The sequence below is a fragment of the Geospiza fortis genome, unplaced genomic scaffold, assembly GCF_000277835.1.
Source record: "Geospiza fortis unplaced genomic scaffold, GeoFor_1.0 scaffold7, whole genome shotgun sequence".
Classification (NCBI taxonomy): domain Eukaryota; kingdom Metazoa; phylum Chordata; class Aves; order Passeriformes; family Thraupidae; genus Geospiza; species Geospiza fortis.
The window spans coordinates 5,046,430-5,072,584 of record NW_005054344.1 but is presented as its reverse complement, the minus strand read 5'-3'; the positions used below and the strand labels follow the sequence as shown (position 1 = coordinate 5,072,584).

The 26,155-nt window shown below is 41.1% G+C and overlaps 1 protein-coding gene across 1 annotated transcript; it reads right to left on the bottom strand.

Moving 5' to 3' along the window:
- Positions 1-6,106: 6,106 nt before the first annotated feature.
- PLEKHF2 (pleckstrin homology and FYVE domain containing 2) lies at positions 6,107-26,143 on the bottom strand. Its single transcript, XM_031058530.1, has 2 exons — positions 26,014-26,143; positions 6,107-9,484 (listed from the first exon to the last, which is right to left on the bottom strand). Exon 2 carries the CDS (start codon positions 9,468-9,470, stop codon positions 8,721-8,723), a length of 750 nt encoding a protein of 249 aa, XP_030914390.1. The 5' UTR covers positions 9,471-9,484; positions 26,014-26,143; the 3' UTR covers positions 6,107-8,720.
- Between the last annotated feature and the right edge of the window lie 12 nt (positions 26,144-26,155).

Sequence of the window (26,155 nt, the reverse complement as noted above, 5' to 3'; positions counted from 1 at the left end):
CCTTATCTCAGCAGGGATGCAGGGCTGTTTCTGTAACAGTCGGGGTGGGGTGGCCTCACTGAGGCGGAGAAGCACCGCTCCCTGCTCCACACCTCCCTGGCCCTGCTCCTCACCTCCCTGGCCCTGCTCCTCGCCTCCCTGGCCCTGCTCCTCACCCCCCTATCCCTGCTCCTCACCTCCCTGGCCCTGCTCCTCACCTCCCTGCTCCAAGCCAGGTGACACCTCCACCAGCAGACACTCCTTCCCCAGGGCACACGAGTGTTTCACACCAAGGCCAATGCCCAGGGCCGGTGCCCATCCCACTTTGCTCAGTGCTTTCGCGCTCTGAGCGCCACATCCTCTCCCCCACCTTCTGCATGGCTGGAAGTGCAGCAGCTACCACACCTCTGCCTGCACAAAGCTGCTTTGGGCATTGAGGACGAACACACTGAGGTGAGGGAAGTCTTGCCCCGCTGCCACAGGCTGCCATGGCACCCACACCCACAGATGCGCTATTTTAGTCACAGGCAGGCCCACAGGTGTGGCAGCGGCTGCGCGTCATCTGGGATGGAACCGTCCCAAACACAGCCAAGATTTTTGGCATGGGAACTCCTGGCTGGAGCAAATCAAATCCTCACACTATGTTGGGAAGGCCAAATCAAAGCAGTGGCAGCTCTTCTGCTAGAAAACAGAGAAGTATTTAAGAGGTTGGGTAGACTTCTCCCACCTAGAAACATGGGTGAGAATGCATGGCAGAGCAAAGGGGTGGCAACAGGGTAAACATCCTTGTGTGAAAACTCTGGGTACAAATAAAGAAAATACCAGCAACTTTTAAAATCTCCTCCTTCCTCTTTCAAAACACATAAAAGTACAACTTGGTTGTTTGGGTTTTTTTGGCAGGGGGGGCGGGGGGAGGGGGGGGAAGAAGGAACACAACTACACAGGTGAGACCAGCAAACCTGAAATAAAAAAGTCAAGTTAGCAGAAGTTTATAGATGTGCCCAGCATTTCATGATCCAATTTATACAAGGTGAAATATGCCCTTGCAGCAAAGGCAGCAAACAGTATCTTTAGCTGCATGAGGGAAAATTGCCAGCAAACAGAGAGAGGTGATTCCTCCCCTCTACTTGGCACTAGTGAGGCCACACCTGAATCTACTTCAGCTGTGGACTCTCTAGCAGAAAAAAAACATGAACATATCGGAGAGAATCCAGTAAAGGGCCACAATGATCTTAAAGGGACTGGAGGATCTCTCCTATGAAGAAAGGCTGAGTGAGCTGGAAAAGTTCAGCCTGGAGAAGAGTAGGTTCAAGGAGAATCTTATCAATGTGTATAAATACCTGAAGGGAGGGTACAATGAGGAGGGAGCCAGGCTCTTTCCAGTGATGCACAGTGACAGAATCAGAGACAGTGGGCACACCCTGAAACACAGGAGGTTCTCCCTGAATATCAGGAAACATTTTTTCACTGTGAGGGCAACTGAGCACTGGAATACATTGCCCAGAGAGATGGTGTAGTCTCCATCCTTGGGGATATCAAAAAGCCACTAGGACACATTCCTGGGCAACCAGCTCCAGGTGGCCCTGCTTGAGCAGAGGGTTAGTTCAGACAACCTCCAGAGGTTCTACCAGCCTCAGCTGTCCCATGACTTCCCACAGGAAGCAGCAGACAGACGCCATTTTCCTTCTCCTCCCAGTTTATACAGGTACACCAAGAGAATAGTTCACAGATTTTTCTTCAGACAAGGAGTTGGGTCAGTCCCAGCCTCACATCACTCGTCTGACAGCACACAGGACAGAGGAGCAGAAGGGATTTTGCGTGGCACTGTTGGTCCCTTGCTCCTGGCAGCAGTTGTGTTGTATTTATTCTGTGGAACAACAAGCTTTAACCCCACTGAGGTTGCCACTGCGTGCTGTGGTGAACAGCAGCAGCCAGAAACACGGCAGGGCAGAAGCTGGCACCAAGCATTAGTCACCTGTGCACCAGCACTGACGCTTGCACAAGCAGGACAACTGCCTGACGCTCTTCTGACAACCAAAGCAGCCTCTTAACACGGGTACCAACAAAGAACACCAGATCCAAGACAGAAACTGCAGATAAAGCTTCTCAGCCAGCAGCTCTGGTGCCAGGTATTCATTGCTGAGCCACACCTACCCAGCAGAGCCAAGTGACAGGCACAAGACATGCTGACACTTGCGCTCTAAGCAGACTGTGCTCTCTGCACTTGCTGTATTACCAACTGCAAACTTCACCAAACCCACCTGCATCCTGGGGTGATCCTCCCTGCACCCCCCAACCAGCTCTGAGTTAGCCAGCCCGCTCAGCTGAGGACTGCAGGGGCACAGCTGGGCAGCAAGGGTTCACTGCATTTTTGGAGAGCTGCTGTAGAGCACCCAAGAGCGCTGGGCACCCTCTTCCTGGGCACCCTCTTCCAGGGCACTTCAGATGAGGCACCATGTGTGGTTTTGGGACAGCATGGCAGGAAGGTAATTGTCTCCAAAACTACACCAAAGGATCCTCAGGCATTTGCAGCCACTAAGAATCACACACTGAACTTGCCAGCATTAATCTCTACATGTTGACCAGCACCAGCAATAACTTTTTTCTTTTTAAATTGTTCCTGTCCCTGGAAAAGGGTGACAAGGAGGGTCCTTGTTAATACTGTACTCATGTGCTGCTCAAGACCTGCTATCAGCACCTGTTATCATGAAGCCACCAGTATGCAGCACATCAAGACTTTGTTTTAGGAATGAGCAGAACAGCACTGTGCTCATTGATTTGCATTAAATGCTCCCTGTAACAAGTCGGATAGATTAGCTTATTCACAGAAAGATGAGATTTTCTTGGATTAACCACATTTAATTTCCTACAAGGGAAGTAACATGTGAACTAGGAAGTACCTCAACAGAAGGTAAATTTCCTCTCCTTCCAATTGTCTCCTGTGAGACAAACTATATGCATCACTAAAAGCCAAAGAGAGTAATATTCAAACTAGATTTTTTCATGCGCTCCTCCTCTCATGCTCTTGTTTCAGCACTGTTATAACATTACACAACACTCTTATTTAAAAGCCAGGTTGATCTTTCCAACCTTAAAGCCCATCTATTCAAAAAGTCAAGTTATTATAAGTAACTTTCAAGTCAGAAGCACACAATACTTTCACAGACCTATTACAGACTTTTTTTTTCTTTTAACAGTAACTTTAGCTTCCAGGCTGCAGACCCTCCAATGCCCATTCCCACTGAACCTGGTTGCCTTTCCTACTGCATCTGGCAGTAAGCACCACAGCATTTTACATGCTCTCAGTAAACTGAGAGGCCAGGTCTTTCCTTAGAGAGAGTGTTTGTTTTCTCAGTGAAGCACTCAGCTCTGTTGTCTTCCTCATTCCCAGCACAGTGTACACATCTCACAACCTGCCATAACACCACAGGAGCACTCAATTGTCCTGGTCCCACTGGAGAGGCAGGCTCAGCCCTCAGTCATTTATCTTCTAGGGCAATACCCTCATAAAGCAAGTATGCAGCAAGCCAGGTGGGGAAGGAAGGAAATTACCTATACATTTACACAGATGGAAGCAGATATCCCAACTCATTTTGGAGTTGTCATTCTGGAGAGAGCACAAGCCTGGAGTGGGGCAAACAGGTACCAGAAGGAACTGACTGCTATTTCCAACAAAGCACATCCCCCTCCTTTGCTGCTGGACACATTTCTCAGAGACTGCTGATGTTATGCAAATCTGATACAAGCCCAGAGGTTAGAAGTGCTCAACAGCAGCACCAGGCTCTATAAATAAAATAGCCAGCAAGCCTTAACTCTTATTACAACACAGCCTATGATTATATTTGCATAAAGGCAACAGCTTTTGGAGACAAAAATTTAAATACTAAGTCTAGCAGCCAGATGCTAAAATGAATCAGCAGTAAGACACTCACACCTGTAATAGAGCTGAGCACATCTACTTTTCATCAGCAAAAAAGACTACCTAAGAAAGGTCAACAAATGCTCTTGAAGATCTGACTGTTGAAAGATTTAAGCCCTTGAACTCATTAGCATTATGCCTCAGAATACCTGAATAAAATCATCTCTTGCTTTCTGCCTAAATAATTATTTAGTCTGGGGGTATCATCTTGTCTAACAGGATTTGTAAAGGAGGCTCCTTTTAGAGAAGTTCTTACCATTTAATCCAGTTACCTTCTGTGTAACTGAGAATGACCCGGAACAGGGCAGGGGGAAGGCTGTGAGTGCAATCAGGCCTCTTGGCATCACCTTGGCCTTTGCTGTTGCTGCTGCTATGTGTTAGCCTTTTACGCTTGCAGAAATTAACCTGAGATGGAGCTTCTAAAAATACTGGGTACAAGTAACTGTGAATTTCATAAATGTAAAACTTCATCCCAAGGGACAGATTCGTTCACTTAGATAGGACCAGTTGGATGCACTAGGTCACTAAGGAGCCTTCTGCTCCTTAGCATATTATTTCACTGTCAACTCAACTGATTCACTCTGTTTTTATCCTAAATGTGTCCAAGTACAGTTGAAACATTTTGGTTTTTACTCTGGGCACATGTAGTATTTCACAGACAATGAAAAATTTACATAGCAACTAGTCTCTATTCTAAAGACTGAGGTTCAAATTTCTTCCTGATGAATGAGTTTCAGCGAATGCTCAGGTCAGTGCAGTCCAGCAGACCCAGTGCTGCACTCCCAAGCAGCTCCATCCCAACTCCATCACGGCAAGGGAACAGAGCAGAGATTCTTCCCAGCGCCGGGAGAGACCCGATGAGTCACGGGAGCCAGCTCTGGCAAGAGACCGGCTGCAGGCACAAACAAGGAGCTCAGATTTCATCAGATGAAATGCAATAGAGAGCCAAAAGACTTTCCAATACTTACTACAATAATTTGCTGTTGGAGGGGAAAGGGGGGACATCAGTACTCTAACTCTTTTCTGTCTGTATCTGCTAACAGAACCAGGCACGCTTCTCTCAGTTCAGGGCTTAGAGGAAAATACAAAAATCACAATACAATCCATAATCTGCTTCCACACAAACATTAACCAGCAACTAGGACAACCACCGTTTCATTTGCATTAAGAGATTAGCTAAAGCGTGTCCCCTGGGGGGAAAGCCTCACATAAATACAAGGTTTCTGAATGTGATTTTCATAATCTGCCTGTTGCAGACAGGACCTTAAAAGCCCCACTGCACACTCAGCACTCATTAATCCACTCCCCCATTTTGTTAAACTTTGTTTCAACTGAGTAGCAGTGCTTGACCCTCAGATTACAGCTACAGTAAATTCAGCTGCATCAAATCTGAACGGAGAACAGCTGAATTTATCTTAATGGCAGTTTAGGTGCTAAAGCTAAAATTAGTAGTGTTCAATTAAAATATTCAAAAGAAAGACTCTTCCCTTTCCTTTAATATTTCCAGCAAATGAACTATGAAGTACTGGTAAACAGTGTTCAAAATGTGAACTCAGCTAAAGCAAACACGTACTTATTTTTCCAATACAAAATCTTCAACAAAGCAGAAACTGACTGCAGAGCCTTGCAGGAGACATGCACACTGTTGCTTTCATTTCATTGAATTTGGAAAAAAAAATGAGGTTAAATCTACCATAACCAAAAAGTACCCAAAATACAGCAACTGCCCATACATAATCCCTATTTTATGATCTGGAGAGTGCAGCAGTTTTGGGAAAAGTACCAAGTTCCTCTCCTGTTTGATACCCCAAGAAGTCTTGTCCCCAGGGGTGGTCTGATAGGACCAAGAACAGAGACCTGTAACGTTGGAGCTGTGCCACTCCAAATGCAGGGCCCCCAGCCTCTTCCAGTGACTGGAACTGTCAGTTCCAGCAACGAACACCAGTCCAACAAAGCCTAACCTTTGCAATGTGCTTGGTCATATTTCTTTTAAATCATTCCTTAAGTGCATAACTGGCATCTAAATCCATAACCACACTTATTTCAAAATTAGTCCTAAAACTCCTTCTGCAGGTTTATGCTCCCAGTTTATTGGTATCTCCTGACAGTGAATACACCTGCTGCTAAACTACATGTCAATATAAAAACCAGCTGCCATGTTTTCTCTCACCTTTGAAGGCTGACAGTTAAAGAAAATTAAACACAGACTTGAAGCTATACCATGTATTTGTAAATAAAATAACTTGACAGAACAAGATTACGAAGTATGAAATGAGCCCTTTCAGAATGTTTTAACTACAAGAGAAGTCAATGTTCAGTCCACTTTGTAAAGTTTTAAACAAATATCACTGAGGAATAGGAATATTTCCATAAAACACCTTTTTAATGCTTTTTTAAAAAGCCTGGACCATATACAACAATTTCAGGTGAAAAATTCCACACGCACACATTGGTTTGGTTACAGCTTCAGGGGTCAGTGCAGCACAGTGCAAGTTTCATTCACAGATAAAAAGATATATGAAGTAGGTACAAGTACATTCTCAAAATACAGGATGTGATCTAACTCTGAGAAACCCTTTTCCCACCACCAAAAGGTGCTGAAAAGCAAAACATACGGAAACCAAGGGGAAAGTACACAAGGAGATGGACTCTTTAATAAGACGAGTTAATATTTGACAGCTTAAGAAAGAGGAAACAACTGGATAAGGAAGAAAACAATTGTTAGTCATTGGAAGGTATGTATGAGGGAGTTTGGACTTTGATTCCACAGAAAAACTGAAGCTAGCAAGTCTCCACTCCTAAAGTAGAAATACCAAAAGGTACAAAAAGTAAGCACTATTAATGCAAAGTGCCTTCTCAGAACAGCCCATTTTCCCTGCTGCAGGGTCCCCACTCCCTCATCTTTCAAGGAAAAAGTATATGCAACTCTTTATTTCCACTAGTCTTTCAATATATACAATCTGGCAATTTTACAGAATCTTCCTGGTCCCAAGTCTGTATCAAAGTGTTTTTCCCTTTGTGTATTTATTTCCAAGCAGAACAAATACTCCTCAGTGCTTCTAAAGAAAGCCTTATTTTGAGAAATTGTCTAAGCTAAAAATACTGATGCAATTTTCACCTGAAGCAATATCTTGCAAAGTATGAATGTAGAGTGCCTCTCTACAGATGCTAAGTGCACCTTTAGCTACCAGAAATCTCATGGAGGGATATGGTGCTGAAGTACTCTGCTAAATTTTATAAAAAAATATGACTGACACTTTCAGCATACAGAATGGGAGACTAGTGCAACATGCAGCATTGATTGTTTATTCAATAAATACTTAACCCAATTATCGCCAACCAAGGCAAACAGTGCAGAAATTGTCATGTATAGATACAAAAGTTTAACATTTTTTTTTATAAAGTCAGTCGCTACTATATCCATACAACTATGTCAAAGAAGTTTTTCTGCTTCAAAATTGAGGTTATCATTATAAAAATACAGAAACATACATCTGGGGGTTTAACACGTCTTTGCAAGTGTAAATTCTGCATTTATATGGGAACATGACACTTCTGTATTCAAGAAATTAAAGTGAACACTATGATAGAGACATTTTCTGCACTGACAATTTCACGATAGTCCTTAAATACATCTCTCTTGGTCCTGGGTATACATTTAAAATGAACTTACATCTCACATTTATCCTGAGGTCAGCTGTGTAAAAAGGAAAGCCAGTTTTACAAGGATACTTGCAGGCTTCTTGTTCAAAACATGAGGTTATTTTTTAACAAGCCAATAAAACTCCTGGAGGGGAAAAAAAACCCAGTACTCTCACCAGAGTTTTAAGAAAAAAACTTGTGACATCTTTGGGAATTACTTCCAAAAATATGTAGGCTAGCACACCCAAATGCTGTATCACCCAACTAAAATTTCAGTATGCATTTGCCAAATTTGAAACTTAGAAACTGTTCTGAAAACAAAGTATATAAATCCCCATGAAGAATCTCCCCAAGTTTCTCATCTCAAGATCCCAACCTACAACACAACTTCTGCAAGGAGAAAGCTGAAGAAGCCTGTGGAAATCTGCAGAGTCTTCAGGCCGGCCTGCACAAGTGAGGACATAACATTTGGGTGTCCACCATCCAACATGGGGTGCAGTTATCACCTTGTCAAAGCTCCACTTTGAACACAGCAGTTATTTTCAATAGCACCAACAATCTCTCAGATACCAGCATTTAGGCAAATACAGACATAAAATAAGTTTGTTTCTTCCTGAATCAGCACAATTGGTACAAGGCACTGCTTGGCATAGGAAGTCATAAGTAACAGCAAAACAAGAGTTCCCAAGTTTTGTGACATTTAGGTTTGTACACTGGATGACTTTGTAATTAATTATATACCATGGCTAGAAAAATAAGACAGTCTACAGGATTAACAAAAACATCACCAACCCGTGCATGCTCACAGTTTTCCTTCCCAGTTCTGAAAAAATCCCACATAATATACCAATGTGAAACATTAGAAAGTATGGGTTGTTAAATTAAGAAAGCACATTTCATTCTCCAATCTTCCACAAAAGTCTAACCCAGACACAACTCAAGTAAATGAAGATGGAAAATATTCTAATAACATTTGCACCAGTCTATCCCTGCAGATGAGAAAAAAAACCAACTATTGTCTAGAGAATTCATAGATTGAGGCACATTGCAGTTGAAGATATTCAGGCATATTTCATGGCTAGAACAGGATTTCTCTGAGGAACCTCACTACAGACTTCCCCAAAAGCAGCTCCGTATGGTTTGAAACGCAACTTGCAACACATGGAAAAACATTTGGTCCTTAATCGCTACTGTCTTCATCATCATCATCATCAGATACATCATTTAAAGATGACTTAGGTGACTGGCTGTAGGAGTCTGACCTAGTGGACTGACAAGCAGTCATCTCCCCCGTAGAAAGAAGATCGTAGCAGAAGTCACAGATTCTCACTGGCTTGGAAGACTGGCTGGGGAGCAGGAACCTCTTTTCCGAGCACGGCCCACACACGACGAAGCCGCACTTGCGGCAGTGGTGCCGGCGGTTGACGGGCGTGAACTTGGCTTTCTGGCAGCGCATGCACACCGTGGCTTCCGAGTCCGGCACCCACACGGCCGCGTGTTCATTGCTGGGGGTCTTCCCGCTTTTGGAAAGCAAATCAGAAACACATTTATTTATGTGGTTCATCCACTCCGACTTCTCTGTGGCAGTGGCAGCATAAACAGCAAAAGACTTGGTTGGCGTCTTGATAAGCCACCCATTCCGTAAGTCTCCCTCATCCTGGATGGAATCAATAGTGACGTTTTCCAGGGGGATTATGTGCTGTTTGTTGTATTTCTTCTTCTGGATGACAATGTTACCATAAACAAGAATGTCGTTGAACAGGAAGAACTGCCTTGCTTTGGGCTTCTTCCTACACAGTTTTGTTAGGACTCCCTCTCCAATCAGAACTCGGCCAGGAATAGTCAGGGGTTGACCAGCTGCTCCAAAGCAGTTTTCCACTATACTTATTCTTCTAGTATTCGCCTCGCTGTTTGCCAAGCGATCCACCATCTTCCACAAGTATCCTAAAATCAGAAAAAAAAGTTTGTTATTACAAGAGGACTGAATTCAACAGCAAGCAGCCCTCCCCAAGGAAGGTACCAACCCCACATTTCTTAAAATATCTAACAGGACCTGCTGGCTGAGAGGCATTGACTTGGGCTAGATTTAAATAAGTATTAACACCTAAGAATTTTTAGCAACCGATTAGTCTTTTTTCCAAAAGCAAAAATGTTCTATGCAGCTGACAGCTATCTTTATCACACAGACAGCACCTACAGCACTGCATTTGGGAGCCTCCAGCAACAAAGTGGTTCCTCTTTAGTAAGGCTACTGCATCCTGGTTTAATGCTCATATTTCTCTGTATATCCTCCTGTACCTTCTCCAGATAGCAACAGGAAGTATCATCCATCATTTCAAATTCTAATGCTAAAAAAACATCAAGTTAACTGAGCAGCCTGGAGACCCACATTAGTTTTAACACAACAAACAAATTATATAATTGCTGTTCACATAGGAAACCACGCTCCCCAAACCAGCTCACTACTGCTCGCTTTTTCCAGTATGTAAACCTCAAATCATGAGCCAAAACCATGAATCTACCTGCTGGAAACATTTTGTACAGGCCACAGCTTGCACCCCCCACTACATCTGCTTTCACGGCAAACTCTCGAGCCAGGGTGTGAGTCACAGCTGGTGGCTCATCACCTGCTTTCTGCTGCCTTCATTTTGCAGGAGTCCCAGAGCCTCCTCAGCTACGTGAGCCACATCTGCATCCATCACATTCAGGCAACCTACACAGAGATAAGCCACACAGCTCACAATTGCTTCTGAGAATGAGCTGGTGCAGGTCACTTAGTCTAAGTTTAAAAAAGATTATTTTTTATGTCAGGAAGTGCTAATGAACTGTATGCTCCCATTACAGATTAAAGCCCCACCTTGTTGTTCCCCAAGTAGCAAATAAGATTTTTTTCTTGTGTGAGATAGCTAAGGCATCCAACAGGGAACTAAAATTAAGAAGTCACTACAGTGATTCATACCTTGGCAAACCACTCTTTAGCCTCTTTTGTCCTAGAATTTCCCAGGCAGAAGTCTGGCAAAGGCAAATCCTGCCAGCCTGATCCAGATCTGCTCCCTTCAAACCCCTTATGAGCACAGCCATGAACCTGAACTGTTGTGCTTGATGGAGCAGTGAGACATCTGGCAGAGGCAAGTACTATGGACAGACTCTCAGCACACAGAAGATGCTCCCTCATGCCTTGCACAGGGCTGATGCTCACAACGCCCCTTGCCACAGCCACAGCTTTGGACGGTGAAGAAAAGCAGAGCAGCAAATACACCAGTGCCTTCTACCTGTGCTTCATAACTTGATCCCAGGGTGGGAAGTCCTCTACATCACCTACTTTTTCTTTAATCTGCACTGCCTGCGATCAATACAGCATCAGCCTACAACTGAGAGGAAACTGGGGTGAAACACGGCTCAACTCAGACTCCATCGCTCTGCTACAACCTGATCCAGGCAATCTTCCTCCTATGAATCAAAGCACAGACACTTCCTTATGAAACAGGGATGAAACATCTCACCAGGCCTCATCTAAATAAGTATGTTACCTGTGATCACACACATCTTAAGTTACTGCTCTGAAAGTGTAATTAGTTTCACACTGAAGTAGTTTGACAAGTGAGTTTGCACAGATATAACTACTTTTTTTAAGCTCTGCACACATTATCTCGTATCAAAGTCTGACATTCAAGACAGAAGAACCTCTAAAGTTATTTCTCAGTGCTGTTTTTGAATTTTCTTTACATGCCTCACAGCATTAGCACAATACATGAGTATTGTGTTAACTGGTTTTATGGTTAGGATAAAGCCACCAAATACAAAACAATTTTGAACTGCAGAAGGTGAAGACAAAATACAAACTGCCAAGTAAAAAGTAGTAAGAAGGGAATGGAACGGAAACTCGGAGATTTTTTATGTGTACTTGCTGCTGTCCTAGGCTCCAAAATCAAATTCAGGTGACTGAATGCTGAAATCCAGGATCTGGAACAACAGTTAACTGCCATTAACTGCCAAACAACCATTCCCATTTAACAACCTAAGAGAAATCAACAGCCTTTGCAAACATCAAAACTGAACCAACACCCCCTCAAACTTAAAAAGCATGGCCTCAGTCACAGGGTCAGTATAAAGTAATTTAGTAATCCCATGCTCTCCATGAAGTGGGAAAGGACATCAGTCATCAGAATGCAAAGCCCAGAAAATACATTTTTCTGCGGGTACAAATCAATATGCACCACTTATGAGCTTACGCTTTTATACAAATTATCTACAAGTTACAGCAAGTTAAATGCTTTTGGTAGTCCACAGGGGGAACACTACTGCCACCCCACCCCCACAAACACAACCATACTGAAGGGTCTCAGTGAAGCAAGCTCTTGGTGTGAAGTCACAGCCACCTGTAGGAAGCAGTCGCTGCCCAACAGCTCCAACTCAGCCACTGCAGTCCCCGCCAATAAACTGCAAACTCAGTTCAAGGCCACTGCCAAAGCTTTCAAAATACAAGTCACTGGGAGGAGAAAACAAGGACAAAATAAACTAAAGGTTTTAATTAACTGTTCCCTAGGACAATTTAAGAGAAAACAACTCCAACCAGGACCGTTTAGTAATCACCATGGCTTGAAATCAAGAGACAGAGCTCCAGAACTTCTGCCTAAGACTATTTTGAGCTTGTTGTGAAAATAATCACCAACTGGACCTTGAACAAGAATCCTGTGAAAGTTAAAGACTATTATGAAAGACAAGATAAATTGCATCTCTTCTAGATTGAAACTTTTTTCTGTGATGGATAAACATTCCCACCTGCCAGTCTCAAGCCTGTAAATACCAGAGACTGCTGCTGCCAATTCTGCCTTTCCAAGGCATTAATTGTATTTTCCCACACTAACAGACTGGACTTTTTAGAATAAGCATTCAGATATTTTTCTCTTGAGTTCTTAAAGAACTAAAATTAAAAATTCATCTGAAATCCTATGCATACTAATGCTCATACACCTTCACTAGCCTTTTCCAAGAAAGTAAGTAAGTTCAGAAATGGATGGGAAACTATCCAAAATACATCCTGATTACAAATAATCATGAAATGTGACAAAAATAGAAATACAAGAGAAGATATTCCTAACTGACAAGAGCTAAAGTTACATGAAGTGCACCTCTTGCTCTCATGAGCACACTAACCAAGGAGATTTAAATTAAATGTTGTTTGGACACACAAAGGAACTTTTAACCCCAAGATGTCACAGTCCAAAAACAAAGTTATCAATTACCAGTCTTTAAAAATTACAATCTTGTCTTAAAGCATATTCAGATCCATTGTAAGAGATAGCAGATCATAATGCCCTGGAACTGGGCGGCAATATCCTCCTCACTTCCAGTTAAACTTTATTCTGAAGCTTCTACTGTTGGCCACAATGAGAAACAGATACTGGACTACTGCCCTGAAGATGCAGGATGTCAAGATCTGATCAAACAAAGTGATTCCTAATTAATGGCAAATTGCTGAAAGCATACCCAAATCCTCCCTCAAGCAAGTGAGGAATAAACCAGAATTACAGGCTTCAAAATAAAAGGTCAGACAGCTCCACTTAAGGGGAGAGTGTTTTACACATAATCTCAGTTCATGGATGCTGTGAAATCATTCACACTTCTATCATATGTGACTAATTTCACACTTCTGGCACACAAACTCCTAAAAGTCCTGAGGCCTTCATGCAAGGGGGACTCCATTTGTGATGGACTGCTGGTCCTCACAGACATCAGATTCGTGTGCTGTGTTCAGATGGCAGCACAATACAAGCTGCTGGTCAAAACATTAAAAAACCTGCCCCCAAACAAACCAAAAGAACACAAACAGATCACTTTGTAAGAAAAGTAGCTACAAAGAGCTACTTCCTAAGCAGGGTTTAGCAGCCTTTCCAAATAAATAAATCTCAATTCTCAAAATGCTGCAATAAATTTGCTTTGTCCCTCTCACACACACACTCTTAGTACCTTTCATGATGAAAATGCTAGGCAAAGGCTTTCATTTCCATGGCATAATATGCTATTTAAAGGTGACAAAGTATTTCATGACACAGAAAGCCCCAACTCTTCTACAATATAAAGAACTGGTTTTGACATTTAAGTTATATCCACTTTTATTCACAAGAAGCTTCTAGAGAAAGAACAATTCTGTTATCAAGATCTTGCTCCTCCATTTCAGTCTAATTTTACACTTGTATCCTGGTGGTGGAAACAACCACTTTCAATGTGATCAAACAACAGACATCACTGAAATTTTTGAAGAACTAACAAGTTATCCACTTACCTAAAACACAATCCACTCTGAGAAAGTCACGCACTTACTACAGTTATTAACATTCCAAACTACTGCAGCAGGAAAATAATTCTATTAGGGTTGCTGTGCACTGACAAGTCACTTTCCACATAATTTTTTCTTTCTGCCACTGTATCCTGGAGACCAAACCAATGATCTCCCAGGACTCAATGCTTCTACAGGTCTTATTTAAAATAGAATGTTTATTTCATATGCTAGCTCTGCTTGTGATAGCGACCAGACTAAACTGCACAGAATTGCTGCAGCTGAGGACAGACATAAGGAGTCAACCAAAAAGCATGCAACCCTGACTGACACTGTTACACCCAATTCACTACCAGTACATTAGCACTGTAGCAGCTAGCATTAGCACCATAAGCAGAACCACAAATAACAAAGGTGCTGGAGGGGAGAAATGAGATGAAAAAGCTGTTACGGCACAGTGAGGCAGACTGCATGCAGCTCAGCACAAAACATTTCCTCACCCCAGCTCAGTGCATACCACCATCACAACCAGCACTCCCTTCACGCTGTAGGACAGGCACAGAGGGTATGCAGGAGAGAGACACAGCCCAAATTCCCAAGTTTCTTCAGCAAGACAGAAGAATTGGCAGTGTTCCATTACTTCTGGCTTGAGCAAGAACAAATCAAGTCCAGCGTACAGTCCCTGCTAACAACTGTTAATTAATAAGCATCTAATTTTCAGTATTATTTTTCTTCAACACTCCTTCAAGGGAGAAAAATATTACTGGCCTTGTTATAATTGTCAGTTAATCTATCATCATCTTTGCAATTAGCTATTAGGCTGTTAACAACTACATTTAACACATTGCATTAATACAAACCAGGCAGTCTGTATTTCTCAGAGTATGGACACCGGCAGTTTATCCATTCCTATGAATACTCATAGTTAAGGTGACAGCTTTAAAGAAAAAAAAAGCTTATTTAAGCTGCTGCAAAAAGCACAAGAGTCCAGAACTAATCACAAAGAGGCCCATCCAGTCCTAAAACTGCAGCAGGATCCTGGATGTTTCAAAGCCAGATTCAGTAACAAGTCCAATAAAAAAGTGTCACTAAGCACACCACCAGAATGGCCAAGTGAGATCTAGACATGGGTGCATTGAAGCAAATCTAGGGAAGAGAAAAGAGTCAGAAATGGAGGAGTACAAAAAGAAAAGGCAGAAACAGCAGATCTAAATCAAAGCACGTTATACCTTGCCACACAATAACATGTAAATAATTACCCAGTTGTCATAGAGAGCCCGTGTTCCCACACCTGCACATACAACACCAGTAACTCTGTTACACCACACACATTCAAATTAATCATCCTTCTTACCTAAAGGTAACATACATGCTTCATTAAAGTTTCTAAGTCTCTTAATAGCAGGCAAAAGTTACAGGTTTTATCATGTTTGACTCCACAACCTGAAGGTTCTGAATAAAACAGAAATTTCAAACAGAAATTCATTTTCTTCATTATACTTAACCACACAAATTAAACATATATGAAAGGTACAGAAGAGCAAAAATTTTTTTTGCAAGACAGAAACAAGTAAATTGTAAACCAAAGACAGACAAGAACTATCTGCAGACCAGATATCTAATGTGCATTAAATGACTGGTTTGTAAGATGACTCATTATTTGGATTCACAGAGGAAAATATCACTCTTCCTAAAAAGAGTTCATCAGGCAGAATCAGTCATTTAGTTACATGGAAGTATATTAGTAACAAGTTTAAAGTAATTATTATATATTATCACATCAGACTCATACAATTTTCCTCTTGCAAGAAAGACAGGCTAATTTGAGTTACAGTAGCATAAACACCAAAAATTAAGTTGCTCAGAACCCTCGTACATCCCTCACTTAAAGCTCTGTCTGACACAGTGGTATCACTACCTTTTGTGGACAAACTTCCAACTATACAGGCATCTCAGAACTGTTATACAATATGGTGACCTCCATCAATATTATATATACTGCTCTTAAGAGCAACATTTGCCATTTTTCACTACTGCCAAGTAAAACACAAGTGTAAATTCCTGAAGTGCAACCTGTTTAAGGAAACTTATCCATGTTTAACGCGCTGAAAATAGTTTTAGTGTGGAAAATTGCTGAACTAGAAACACGTACAGCAGATCTGATACAAGTGAGAAGACAAATCAGCATGTTTTAAATCTTACTTCAGCCTCAGTAGTTACACCTCCTACCCTGAACCCTTCAGTACTTCCAGAGAAGGATGATATTGACTCTTGTCCTGGCTGGCAAAATTACATTTTCTATGGACTTAGATCTTATCAGCTGTAATCAGAATCCAAGCATTCATACACAAGCCACCTTTATGGTCCTTGACAGGTAGGGCCAATAACAACAGCTGGATTAAACATAATATAGAAAGAGGCATTTAATTAAACTTTACTTCTATACTTTAGCATGTAAAATAAAATACTGAGGAAATTAAGTCTTAAGTATCCATCAACCCATTTTTAATCTATTAGTATTTCATTCAATTATCCATAGTTATTTAAATACATCTGTAACAATTAACTGATGGTTTTTTTAGTGTTAATTATATATTTGCATTATTCACCAGTAGCTTTTTATTAAATAGTAAAAAGACCTATTTGAGCATAAAGTTAAGTGAAATAAAAAAAAAATTCATCCGCAAAAATATTATGTTGATAGGAGATATGGGTAAGATATGGATGAATGTTTTCTAAAGGTCTTATCACTGCTAAAAGCTGACACAACAGCAACAACTAAATGCCTGTCCTGTGCTGGAGCTAGGTGGATGCTATTTAAAACATAAAACAACAACTGTCACTTAAAGAGAAATACAGCCTTCTAAACAAGCAGTTCTCTTAATGACTCTCTTCAAAAGAGTATTCCCCAAACTGCTGTATTTAACAAACAGTCTTGCTATCACTATCATAACTGGCTGGTAAGGATATAGAGGATAACCCTGACAATATATGAAAGATGTATCAAAAGTGCAACAAAAAGCTTCATCGCAACACTGAAAAGAAAGAAGACCAGAGATATTAAAGAGACTTTATCAAGGTAGAGATGATAGCAGGAAATGAGGCAATAAGATCCCTCTGAACTTCAGCATAGTCTTTATCCAGATAATCACTTTTGACTGACCTGGTTAATGGCTGTAGTGTTCAGAAAGGTACTGATAGTGGGACAGAAACTTTGACTTGATTTACAGACAAAAAAAGCGCCCTTTTCCTTATGGCAATGTAAGCTATTGAATCTCCAAACCATTTCCCACACTCTCAATAAATACTGGTCTTTAATAAAGGCAAAAAAGCTGCAAGATAAAACATTAGAAAAGATGATGGCAACACCAAGGCTGCTTCAGATTACAGATGCAAAGATGCTTGCAACATTTTATTCTGAACATTATAAAGAAAGCGTGTAAGCAGCAATCAGTAGCACACTGGCAGGAAAGAGGGTGTTACTGTGGACCTCTCCCAAGTCCCATTTTATGATTCTCATGATTTTTAGGATTTTCTATATGAATGCATTTTTTTTCTTCCCCCCATGAAGACATCTTCCTGCATTGTGCAAGCCTGTGGAGCAATGGCTGCAGTGTGGGGAAACACAGATTAGCTAATTCCCCCCCTTACTGGTATATCCAGTATGACCCAGCAATCTTAACCCTTCATTTGTCTCAACCTGCTGGCCAATGCTGTGGCATCAACCACAGAAACCAGGCCGGAAATATGTTAACAGCAGCCACATTACTTCATGCTGTAATGTGCAGCCTGTGAATGCTCTGCCTTGACAAAACTTTAGAAACCTTCAGATTATTTCTGAGTCCAGCATATAGTCACGTCCAACTACATCATGAAAGTCATGAAAGCAAACCTATGCATTTGTCTAGCTGGATGTCATCATAAACCTATAATTACTATAATGAACCATCTGACAGTTCATACAAACTATAATTAACTGTTTTAACTTCTGCACATGACTGCCACAAACCAAATCCTACTAAAATTCTTCTTGAAAGTACAGTGTAGAAATTTTTGTTTTAACTGGCTGACATCTTATAGCTTAGTAATTCTTTCTACAAATTACGGTTAATTTTTGTATATTCTAATTTCTATCTTACAAGCAAGGACTGTTCTTTCACTTTAATTCACCAGTTCCGTAATATAATTGCTCATATAATGTAAATAATTCTAAATGTATAACAACAACCAAAAACCTCACTTTATTATCAAGCCTGCATGGCAAGTGCATTGCTTTTCAAGTTTGCATTATCCAAAGCAGTTAGGAAGTCCTGAGTTAAGACTGCGTAGAAAGGCCAATTCTATCTTCAGGACAGAGATCATTTCTAGGGAGATCTTTCAAGATGTATGACCTTACATTCCCTAACCCACTCAGAAGCTCATTTGGGCACAGAAAGCTATCTTTAGCAAAAGACTATTTATTTTGCCAAGCAGCATATGTATTAGCACAGTAAGAGCAGAGCAGCGCTGTTTTACTATCCAGGCTACTCTGCTGAACAATCACCACACTCCTTGAGCTGCTGTATACAGGCAAAACCATCCAGGTTCTGCACATCAGCTGCTCACAAGGTTTGGTATTTAACACCATAAACCTCAGCTGGAAATAGAACACCATATTAACCTGCTTGTAAACAGAAAGTCCAACTCCCACATCCAGAAGAGTTATAATTCTAAGTAATCACAGAGGAGACACAAAGAAAAGAAAGGCATGCGGAAGAGGGCTGTCCCACCAGACACGTCTGGCCTGTTTTAAACCTGCCCTGCATGAAGGATCAGAGGAACCACCTTGGCCATAAGGCCACGTGCAGGAATAGCAGCACCCCTGCTCCAAGCAAGAAACATGTGGCACCCATGAAAGAAACAGAGAAATCCAGAATTACCGAGTTCAAAGCTGCTCCCACTATCTTCTCCTTGGGGAAAACATGAAAGATGGAAATGCAAGCAGCACTAAAGGGTTTGTGCCACAGGGAAGTACACGACCAGGAGGTCTCAGTGCACTCCTAGACCAATTGGAAGGGGTTGTATTTCCTTTCTGTCCCCTGCAGCACCAGAATGCCTCTTAGGAGAGAAGATACCTCACTGCAGAAGTCCAGGAGGAACATTCTTGTAAGAGGTCCAACTTTTTAATGAAGTCAGCTGCTTACTACCACTGTCAGGCTTCTATTTACAATAAGCCATGGTAGCTGGTACTGTTTTTGTCTTCTGGCATGATAGAGACAGAGCTGCTGCTGGGAAGAAACATTTAATTCTTCATCCCCCACCTGGCAGTCAGGGGTTGGAGCAAACAGAGCAGCTATCTAAACTAACTTCTGTGTCCTTATGCATCTCTTGATAAGCTGAGCATTTCCCAACCACCTACACAGGCTTACATGGCTTTGAGCAGCACTTTGGGAGCTGAGGTGCTGCCACATTTAGATGAGAAAATTCCTAACACTGTTCAAGGTGTGAAAGAGAAGGTTGCCAGCATGAGCATGTGAAACAGGTAGAATTAAAGGAATTATTATAAAAGTAACCAACCAAAAATATACACCAAAAAAAAACCCTCCAAAAAACCAAAAAATCCAGCCCAAAAAACCAAACCACAGCACACAGCCAAAAACCCTGAAAGCTTGAATTCTGCAGAGATGAACAGGCAGGCCTGATCCACCATGAATAGTGCTCAACTTTGACAAACTTGTCTCTCAAAGCACAAAAAGCAAAATCCAGGCAACTACAGGCACAGCAAACACTTGCAGCTGCCAGCATACTAAAACAGGGATAAGTAAAAGGCTGATATTTTGTGTATCTAAAAATTATGTATTAATAAACTACATAACACAAGCATGTCCTTTAAAATTAATTAACAAACAATTGACTAAAAAAATCCAGTATTCAGATCAAGTTTTTGTTGTCATGGGAAAACACCTCAGCATTTTGACTTGCCATCTGCAGGCATTTAAGAGCACTATCAGTGGTTTAGCTTCACTTCTGGTGCTAGCAAACGGCATCTTTCATTTTAACCAAAGCACTGGGGACATACACCAGAGTACCGTTTCAAAATCAATTTCCACAGACCTGAAGTTCAAAAACGCTGAAGTTCATTCTGAAGTTTTCCACAGTTCTAAGTAGATAAAAGACATCAGAAGAAACATGATCAACACCTTATAAATGTGCCTGAAGAGTCAAGGGCAGAGGACAGCAGCCTGGGATCCTGCTCCACCTCAAGAAGCTCCCGGAGATACAAACCCCATCTGCTGAGTCGATGCCTAAGAGATCACTTGACCAGGCAGCAATACCAAACACTGGGATGTATTTTTCTGTTTACAATTTAACGTTTCCCTCCTCCAACTGTTTAGCTGTTTGGAGAGCCTCTCCCACAAAATGTTACTCTCCAGTTTGGCAGCACGGGCAGGGACTCACCCCTCCTTGCAGGCTGCCTGGACAGGCGCCGGGTGGGCCCCTCCCATCCGATGCACTGCTTTCCAAGGAACAGCTTAACTGCTGAGAGCCCACTGCGGCAGCACCGGGCCACACACCTGGACAGCTGGGCCAGCAAAGTACTTGACAGACATACACACTTGACATTTGGGTGAGAGACATTTAACAAAATAAAAAAAAAAAACAACCAAAAGGACCTGACCAATTTCTGAGCAAGCTAGAGCCTACTTCAGCTTTGTCAACCCAGCGTAACAAAGAGAACCCACTGCATCAACATTTTAAATTTTAGAAAAGACCTATTTAAATTCTTTTGAGAAGGGAACACAGCATCATTAGTACAGAAAAACACAGATCCAGTTGTTCTACAAGAACTATTGCCAAATCCATCTTGCAAGCAACTTTGCAAAACCAGACTGGCTGTGTGGTTTGTTGTTGTTGTGGATTATTACAGCACACACAGAGGTAACCTGTTAATGGCTACCCAGACCTCTCAGTCTATGTGAAAAAGAGGATTTGGTTTCCAGTGACTGAAAGAAATTGTATTTTTCAGCATGCTTCTTGCAGCAAATTTAACTGACAAGTACAGAACATTCACAGAAAGATCACTATGCATCTTTAAGACAAAAGTATACATTAAAAATAGCACCTCCTGGATCTCAGGGCACCTCCTTGTTTCAGCACCTGGGAGCTACCAGGCCACCTACATGTTCCAAAGACCTTCGCCAAGTTCACATAATTTATTTTTCCTTTTATTTTTTTCCACAAATGCAAACCTGTGACACACCAGCCTGTTCAGTGGCTCATGTACTTTTATTATACACTTGTTTAGGTACTTAAACAAGACAGTGATTAAAAAAAAAAAGCAGCTTTCTGTTTTAAGTTTTCTTTGGTTCACTTTTATTACCATTATGAGACAAGTTACTGGCTTCACTAACAGTCCAACAAGGACTAGAGGACAGGTAATAATCCACAGCATGACCAAACTAGAGAGAGTTACCAAGTAGTCAGAGCCTGATGAGAGCCATTAATTTTCTACAAAGTACTACAACACAAAAGGACTTTCAGCACCATGTTTTAAAAGACAGCAAAGCTTTCCCATGGAGTCTCACAATTTACAAGCACAGCAACATAACATCATTGCTATTTCATTTTTATTACATCAGTTTTTTTCACCTGAGTGTGTTCTTTGAATCCTGTTACAGGAAAAGAAGCTGCACAACAAAGGTGTTTCTTTTATCAGCTCAGTAATTTTAAGCATTTACACAAAACTAAAGACAAACCAAGTAACAACACTCAACCTTCTCTTCTCTAAGCAGGTGCAATCACCTCAACTTTCTCCTGCTCCTGACCCACCTAAGATAAGAAATTTCTACTTTAAGAGGTAACCCTAATAATACATTATATTATAGAAATACTTTCAGGAAGCCAGGCAGCTGATTGCTGACCTAACAGGATCAGACAAAACACTGCTGGAGCACATTTTCAGTATTATAGTAGGAAAAACAGAATATACAGACATGCTGAACTCTTTCAAATTCTTCACTCCTTAACTAAAAAAAGTTCCACGTAACTTCTACCACTAGTTCACCAGCAAGAACAGACTAAGGACAAGTATGACTGGTTGCGGGGAATCCGTTTCCTACTGTTTAAAACCACTGAAAGAAGTTGCCCAAATTCGTACCAAAAATGGCTCATACTCCAGTAACCATGTGCAGGGCTGGCATCAGGAGATCCCAGAGGTGCAGGCAGCCAAAACATAGCTTAGGGCTTGGAATCAAACTACATGTGATTTTCAGAAAGCTTGACAACACTGAAGTACTGCAATCATGGACCTGTCACTGCTGATCCCTAGCAGTATTTAAAATATCTTTATCCAGCATTATTTAAAAACACAAGCCAATATGGCAAGGGTTGAATTATCTTTCTGAGCAAGGGACATAAGACCTTTCTTACATCAAAGGCTACTCCCTGGTGAAACATGGATGAATGATGAAGGTCTAGAAAACTGACATCTGACAGCTATTAACAGAAGCCAAAAGGAAACCTCTAACAATGATACCATAAATAAAATTTGTCACTCTTCAATGTAACTAGCTTTTCAAACATAACCTGTGCGTTAAAAGGGCAGTTCACTTGCCTCGATGCTGTTAATCTAGATCAGAGAGAGGGGTGGAGGGGGAACTAATCACTGTCACACACAGCTTTCAGAACAGAAGTACACTGAAAATCACTCTCAGAAGTTTTACATTACCAAGTATTGACAGCTAAAGCAGGAGAAATTTAAAGCAGAAGGAGAACAGTAAAAACAAGGAGTTATTTCCTGAAAGAACCCCTTAATCACAGCAGCTTACTGTAGGTGTTGGCCTTCCTGGGAAATGCATTCACTGGCCCTTTTCCCTTTCACTGCGTGTCAGACGTTTTGGATTTATCTTAGTTATATGGAAAGCAACTGGAGCACAGACCATACAGAGGACAATTGGAAAACTGCACAAAAGTTTGCACTGAAGTTAACCTGCACAAGGAAGATGCTGGCAACCTGAAAGGCTGCATGTATGCTACACTGTTATTTGTTTAGCAAATTATGTGTACACTTTAGAAATGCAGATGTTAAAGAACATGCTGTAACTTTTCCTTTTTCAGAGGCATACTAAGCACTTAAAAGCAAAACAGTTACCTCTAGATGATATGCTGAAGGCACAAGAAACACTTAAAAAAAAGCTAAAGCTGCTGATACAAAGATCCTATTTTTCACTATTTAGCAGCCCTGTGTCTGCTTGAATCAGTAGAATTTCTCAAGCGATTGCCTCTCAACACAGTAAATAACTGCATGCACGTCATCTTATTACATTCACCCACATTCTTACAACCTCCATTACACTGGGGATTGGAGGGCAGGCTGATGCAGCAACAACATTCCTGTATTGGAAATCCTTAACTTTCAACTGATTTTTTTTCTTCTTTTGGCACATGTAGCAGGATTCTGGCACAGTCTGACAAATGCCAAAATCCTGCTACATTACATACACAATACACTTAACACTTTTTTACTGTAAAACAAAATGATGCAAAGAGAAAAAATAGAAAGTCACTCCCACTTCATTTTTAAAATCCTTTATTTACAATCACTAATAAGCTAAAAAACCCCAACCAAATGAACAAACAAACAAAAAAAATTTTGTCCAAAGAAGCAATACTCTTACCTATGTATGCAACTAAAGTCAACATGTGTGCATTTTTTTTGACTGTGTAGCGTTAAAGGAAGGCTGAAAAACACACAGTACTATTCTCTTCAATAACACTTCTGCACAATAATATTTATTTTCATAAAAGGAGAATTTTTGTCCTACAAGTCTCAATCAAGCCACTTCTCATGTGTACAGACTCATTTATTTCAACCGGACTAACTCCTGCAGCCCTGAATTTGCAGGACTCTACTTGCTAACATAATCATATCTTACAGTTCATGACAACAATAAAATAATCTTTAGTAAACATATTCTACCATAGAGTAGTATTTCACCCCTCTCAACAATAAAAACAAGTCCTCCAATGAATCATGAAGATAAAAGTTATCCTACAACAGCAAACTTGGCACTTGCAGTATTAGTGAGAAAGTTTTAAATACGTGTTTCTATTTCAGAAATCCATATTTGCCTGTATGTTTTCTCTTTTGGAATATCATACTTTCATCCAAATACTGAATTAGTTCATGAAAGTAGTAAAATATACATATATAAGCATGATCTATAACTTGAAAAAAGAAAACCCAAAAATTAAATGGAAAAAGTAAGCTTGAAAATTAACACAGCTTGAAATAAGTCACAAACTACCTTTACAATTTGAAGCTGTACAGAATAAAGTTTTGTTTCCTAGCACAAAATCAAGATTTTGTATTTCCTACCTATCATCATCTAAGAATCGTATTAGTTTTTAATACTGGAATTTCCTTACTTGACATCACCCATTAATAGGTGCACTTTAAGAACAAAAACTGGCATGCCATTTTGTTTGCTAGGACACCACTTCCAATACCATATGTATTTTATCTAACATACATCTTCAGAAAATCAGGTCTGCAAATACTAAAAAATTCAACTCTGCCTTATCTATGTGCCATGCCTTGATGCAAAGCTTTCACTTAAACACCTCTAGCCCTCTTTGGTGAAGAAAAGCCTCTAAAAATGCTGTAAGTGTATGAAACCAGTGTTCGTACTCCGCCATAATTGCTCTCATGGGGCTTTTGGCAATGTGCTGTCATATCGTGCCTCACCTGAAACTGCAGTTCCATCTCTTTACTGCTCTGAAACTACCCTGCATCCACTAACCACAACAGCAAAACTTAAACCCACCATACCTTTTGAATATAGCAAATATTTTGCCAAAGGTAATTTTCGTAAACTAAAGGGCTTTAGGATACTATGGATAGATCCCTCCGTCACTCTGGGGACGTGTCTAATTACTACGGTTAAAGCTCAGCCCTTGGTTTAAGGGAGACAGGACAAAACTCTAGCTGAAAAATTATTTCATCACTGCATCTAATGAAAACTTGCTTTTCAGATAAAAAGATACTACTCTCTTTCTACAGAATACAACAGAGGAAACTGAACCAGCTACTCCAGCTAAAAATTTCTACACACCAGCTCTCATTTAGCATTTAAGGGACTTCCTCTATGTGGGCTTCCATGTAGAGCAAAACTCAGACACACCAAATGGCACACAGCTGATCTGCATTCAGAAGGAAGAATTTGGGACTCAGGCACACAACACTTCACTTTCACTGTTGTTTTCAACAAAATTGGTGGCACTAAAACTCTTGGGAAAGTATTATTTAAGAAAGTGAGCTGATATAAAAGACATTGAACAACACTGGGATTCCTATTACCCACTGGGATTAGTCAACAGTATTTAGATTAGAGGCTAAAAGCAAGAGCACTGCCTTCCGAGCTAAAGAACAGTTTCCATTCTGCATGCTGATGACTGCACACAAAGCAATTAATCTGCAGGATCTCAGCAGTGATTATACTGCTGTCTTTAAATACATCCTTTCAGACAGGCATCCCTAAAATAATTTAATATACAAGTATCAGAATTTAAGATCTGAATATTTAAGTTCTCCTTATTTCAGGAGAGAAAGAGGAATTTGCAGTCTCAGTTCTGAAACAGATTCCTGTGTTGTGGGTCTGGTTTTAGAGTCACTTTGCCTACTGTATTAACCTCATCTGACCTTAAGCTGTTAGGCACACTGAAGCTTCAGATATACTGTTTCTCAAATAAGCATCAACCCTTTCAGTAACTCTTAGCACAGCCTGAGGACAGCCTGAATTAGAACTTAATGATGCTTCTGGAAGCATTTGCACCAATTGAGCCAAAAGACAATCCTTGATCTCTGGTTAAGGATATAAAAGGTCCATTTGGTTATCAACAACCATTGTACTGATGCTTCATGTCAAAACTCGAGTTACAGCTATTTCCCTTAGTAGGGACAAAGCCGATGCCAGGACGTGCTGCTCAGCAGACTCACCCATCGCTTTCTTGCCGTGATGAGCAGTTTTGCCATTTATAAACATCGGTGCCTATGAACATAAGTACTTCGAATGAGGCGAGAGGAAAAACATGCAGCTGTCTTTTCTCGAGCTACTTTCAGAAAACAGCTTATGAGCCATACGTATCTCTGGCAGACCAGCTACATTCTCCTCAAAACAGGCGAATTTCAGAGAGAGAAAAAAAAAAAAAGCACCTTATGCTCACAGTCGCACGACTCGCGGTTCCGCTGTTTTTTTCACAACAGTGCCGACACTTTTCGGGCGACTGGCTCCGAGAACGACACGGAGTTTCACGGGGCAAGCGAAGGGTCGGGGGCAGCGCGGCCCCGGCAGCCC

Excerpts from the sequence above, each read along its gene's own strand:
- PLEKHF2 (XM_031058530.1), bottom strand. The coding sequence starts at position 9,470 with ATGGTGGATCGCTTGGCAAACAGCGAGGCGAATACTAGAAGAATAAGT.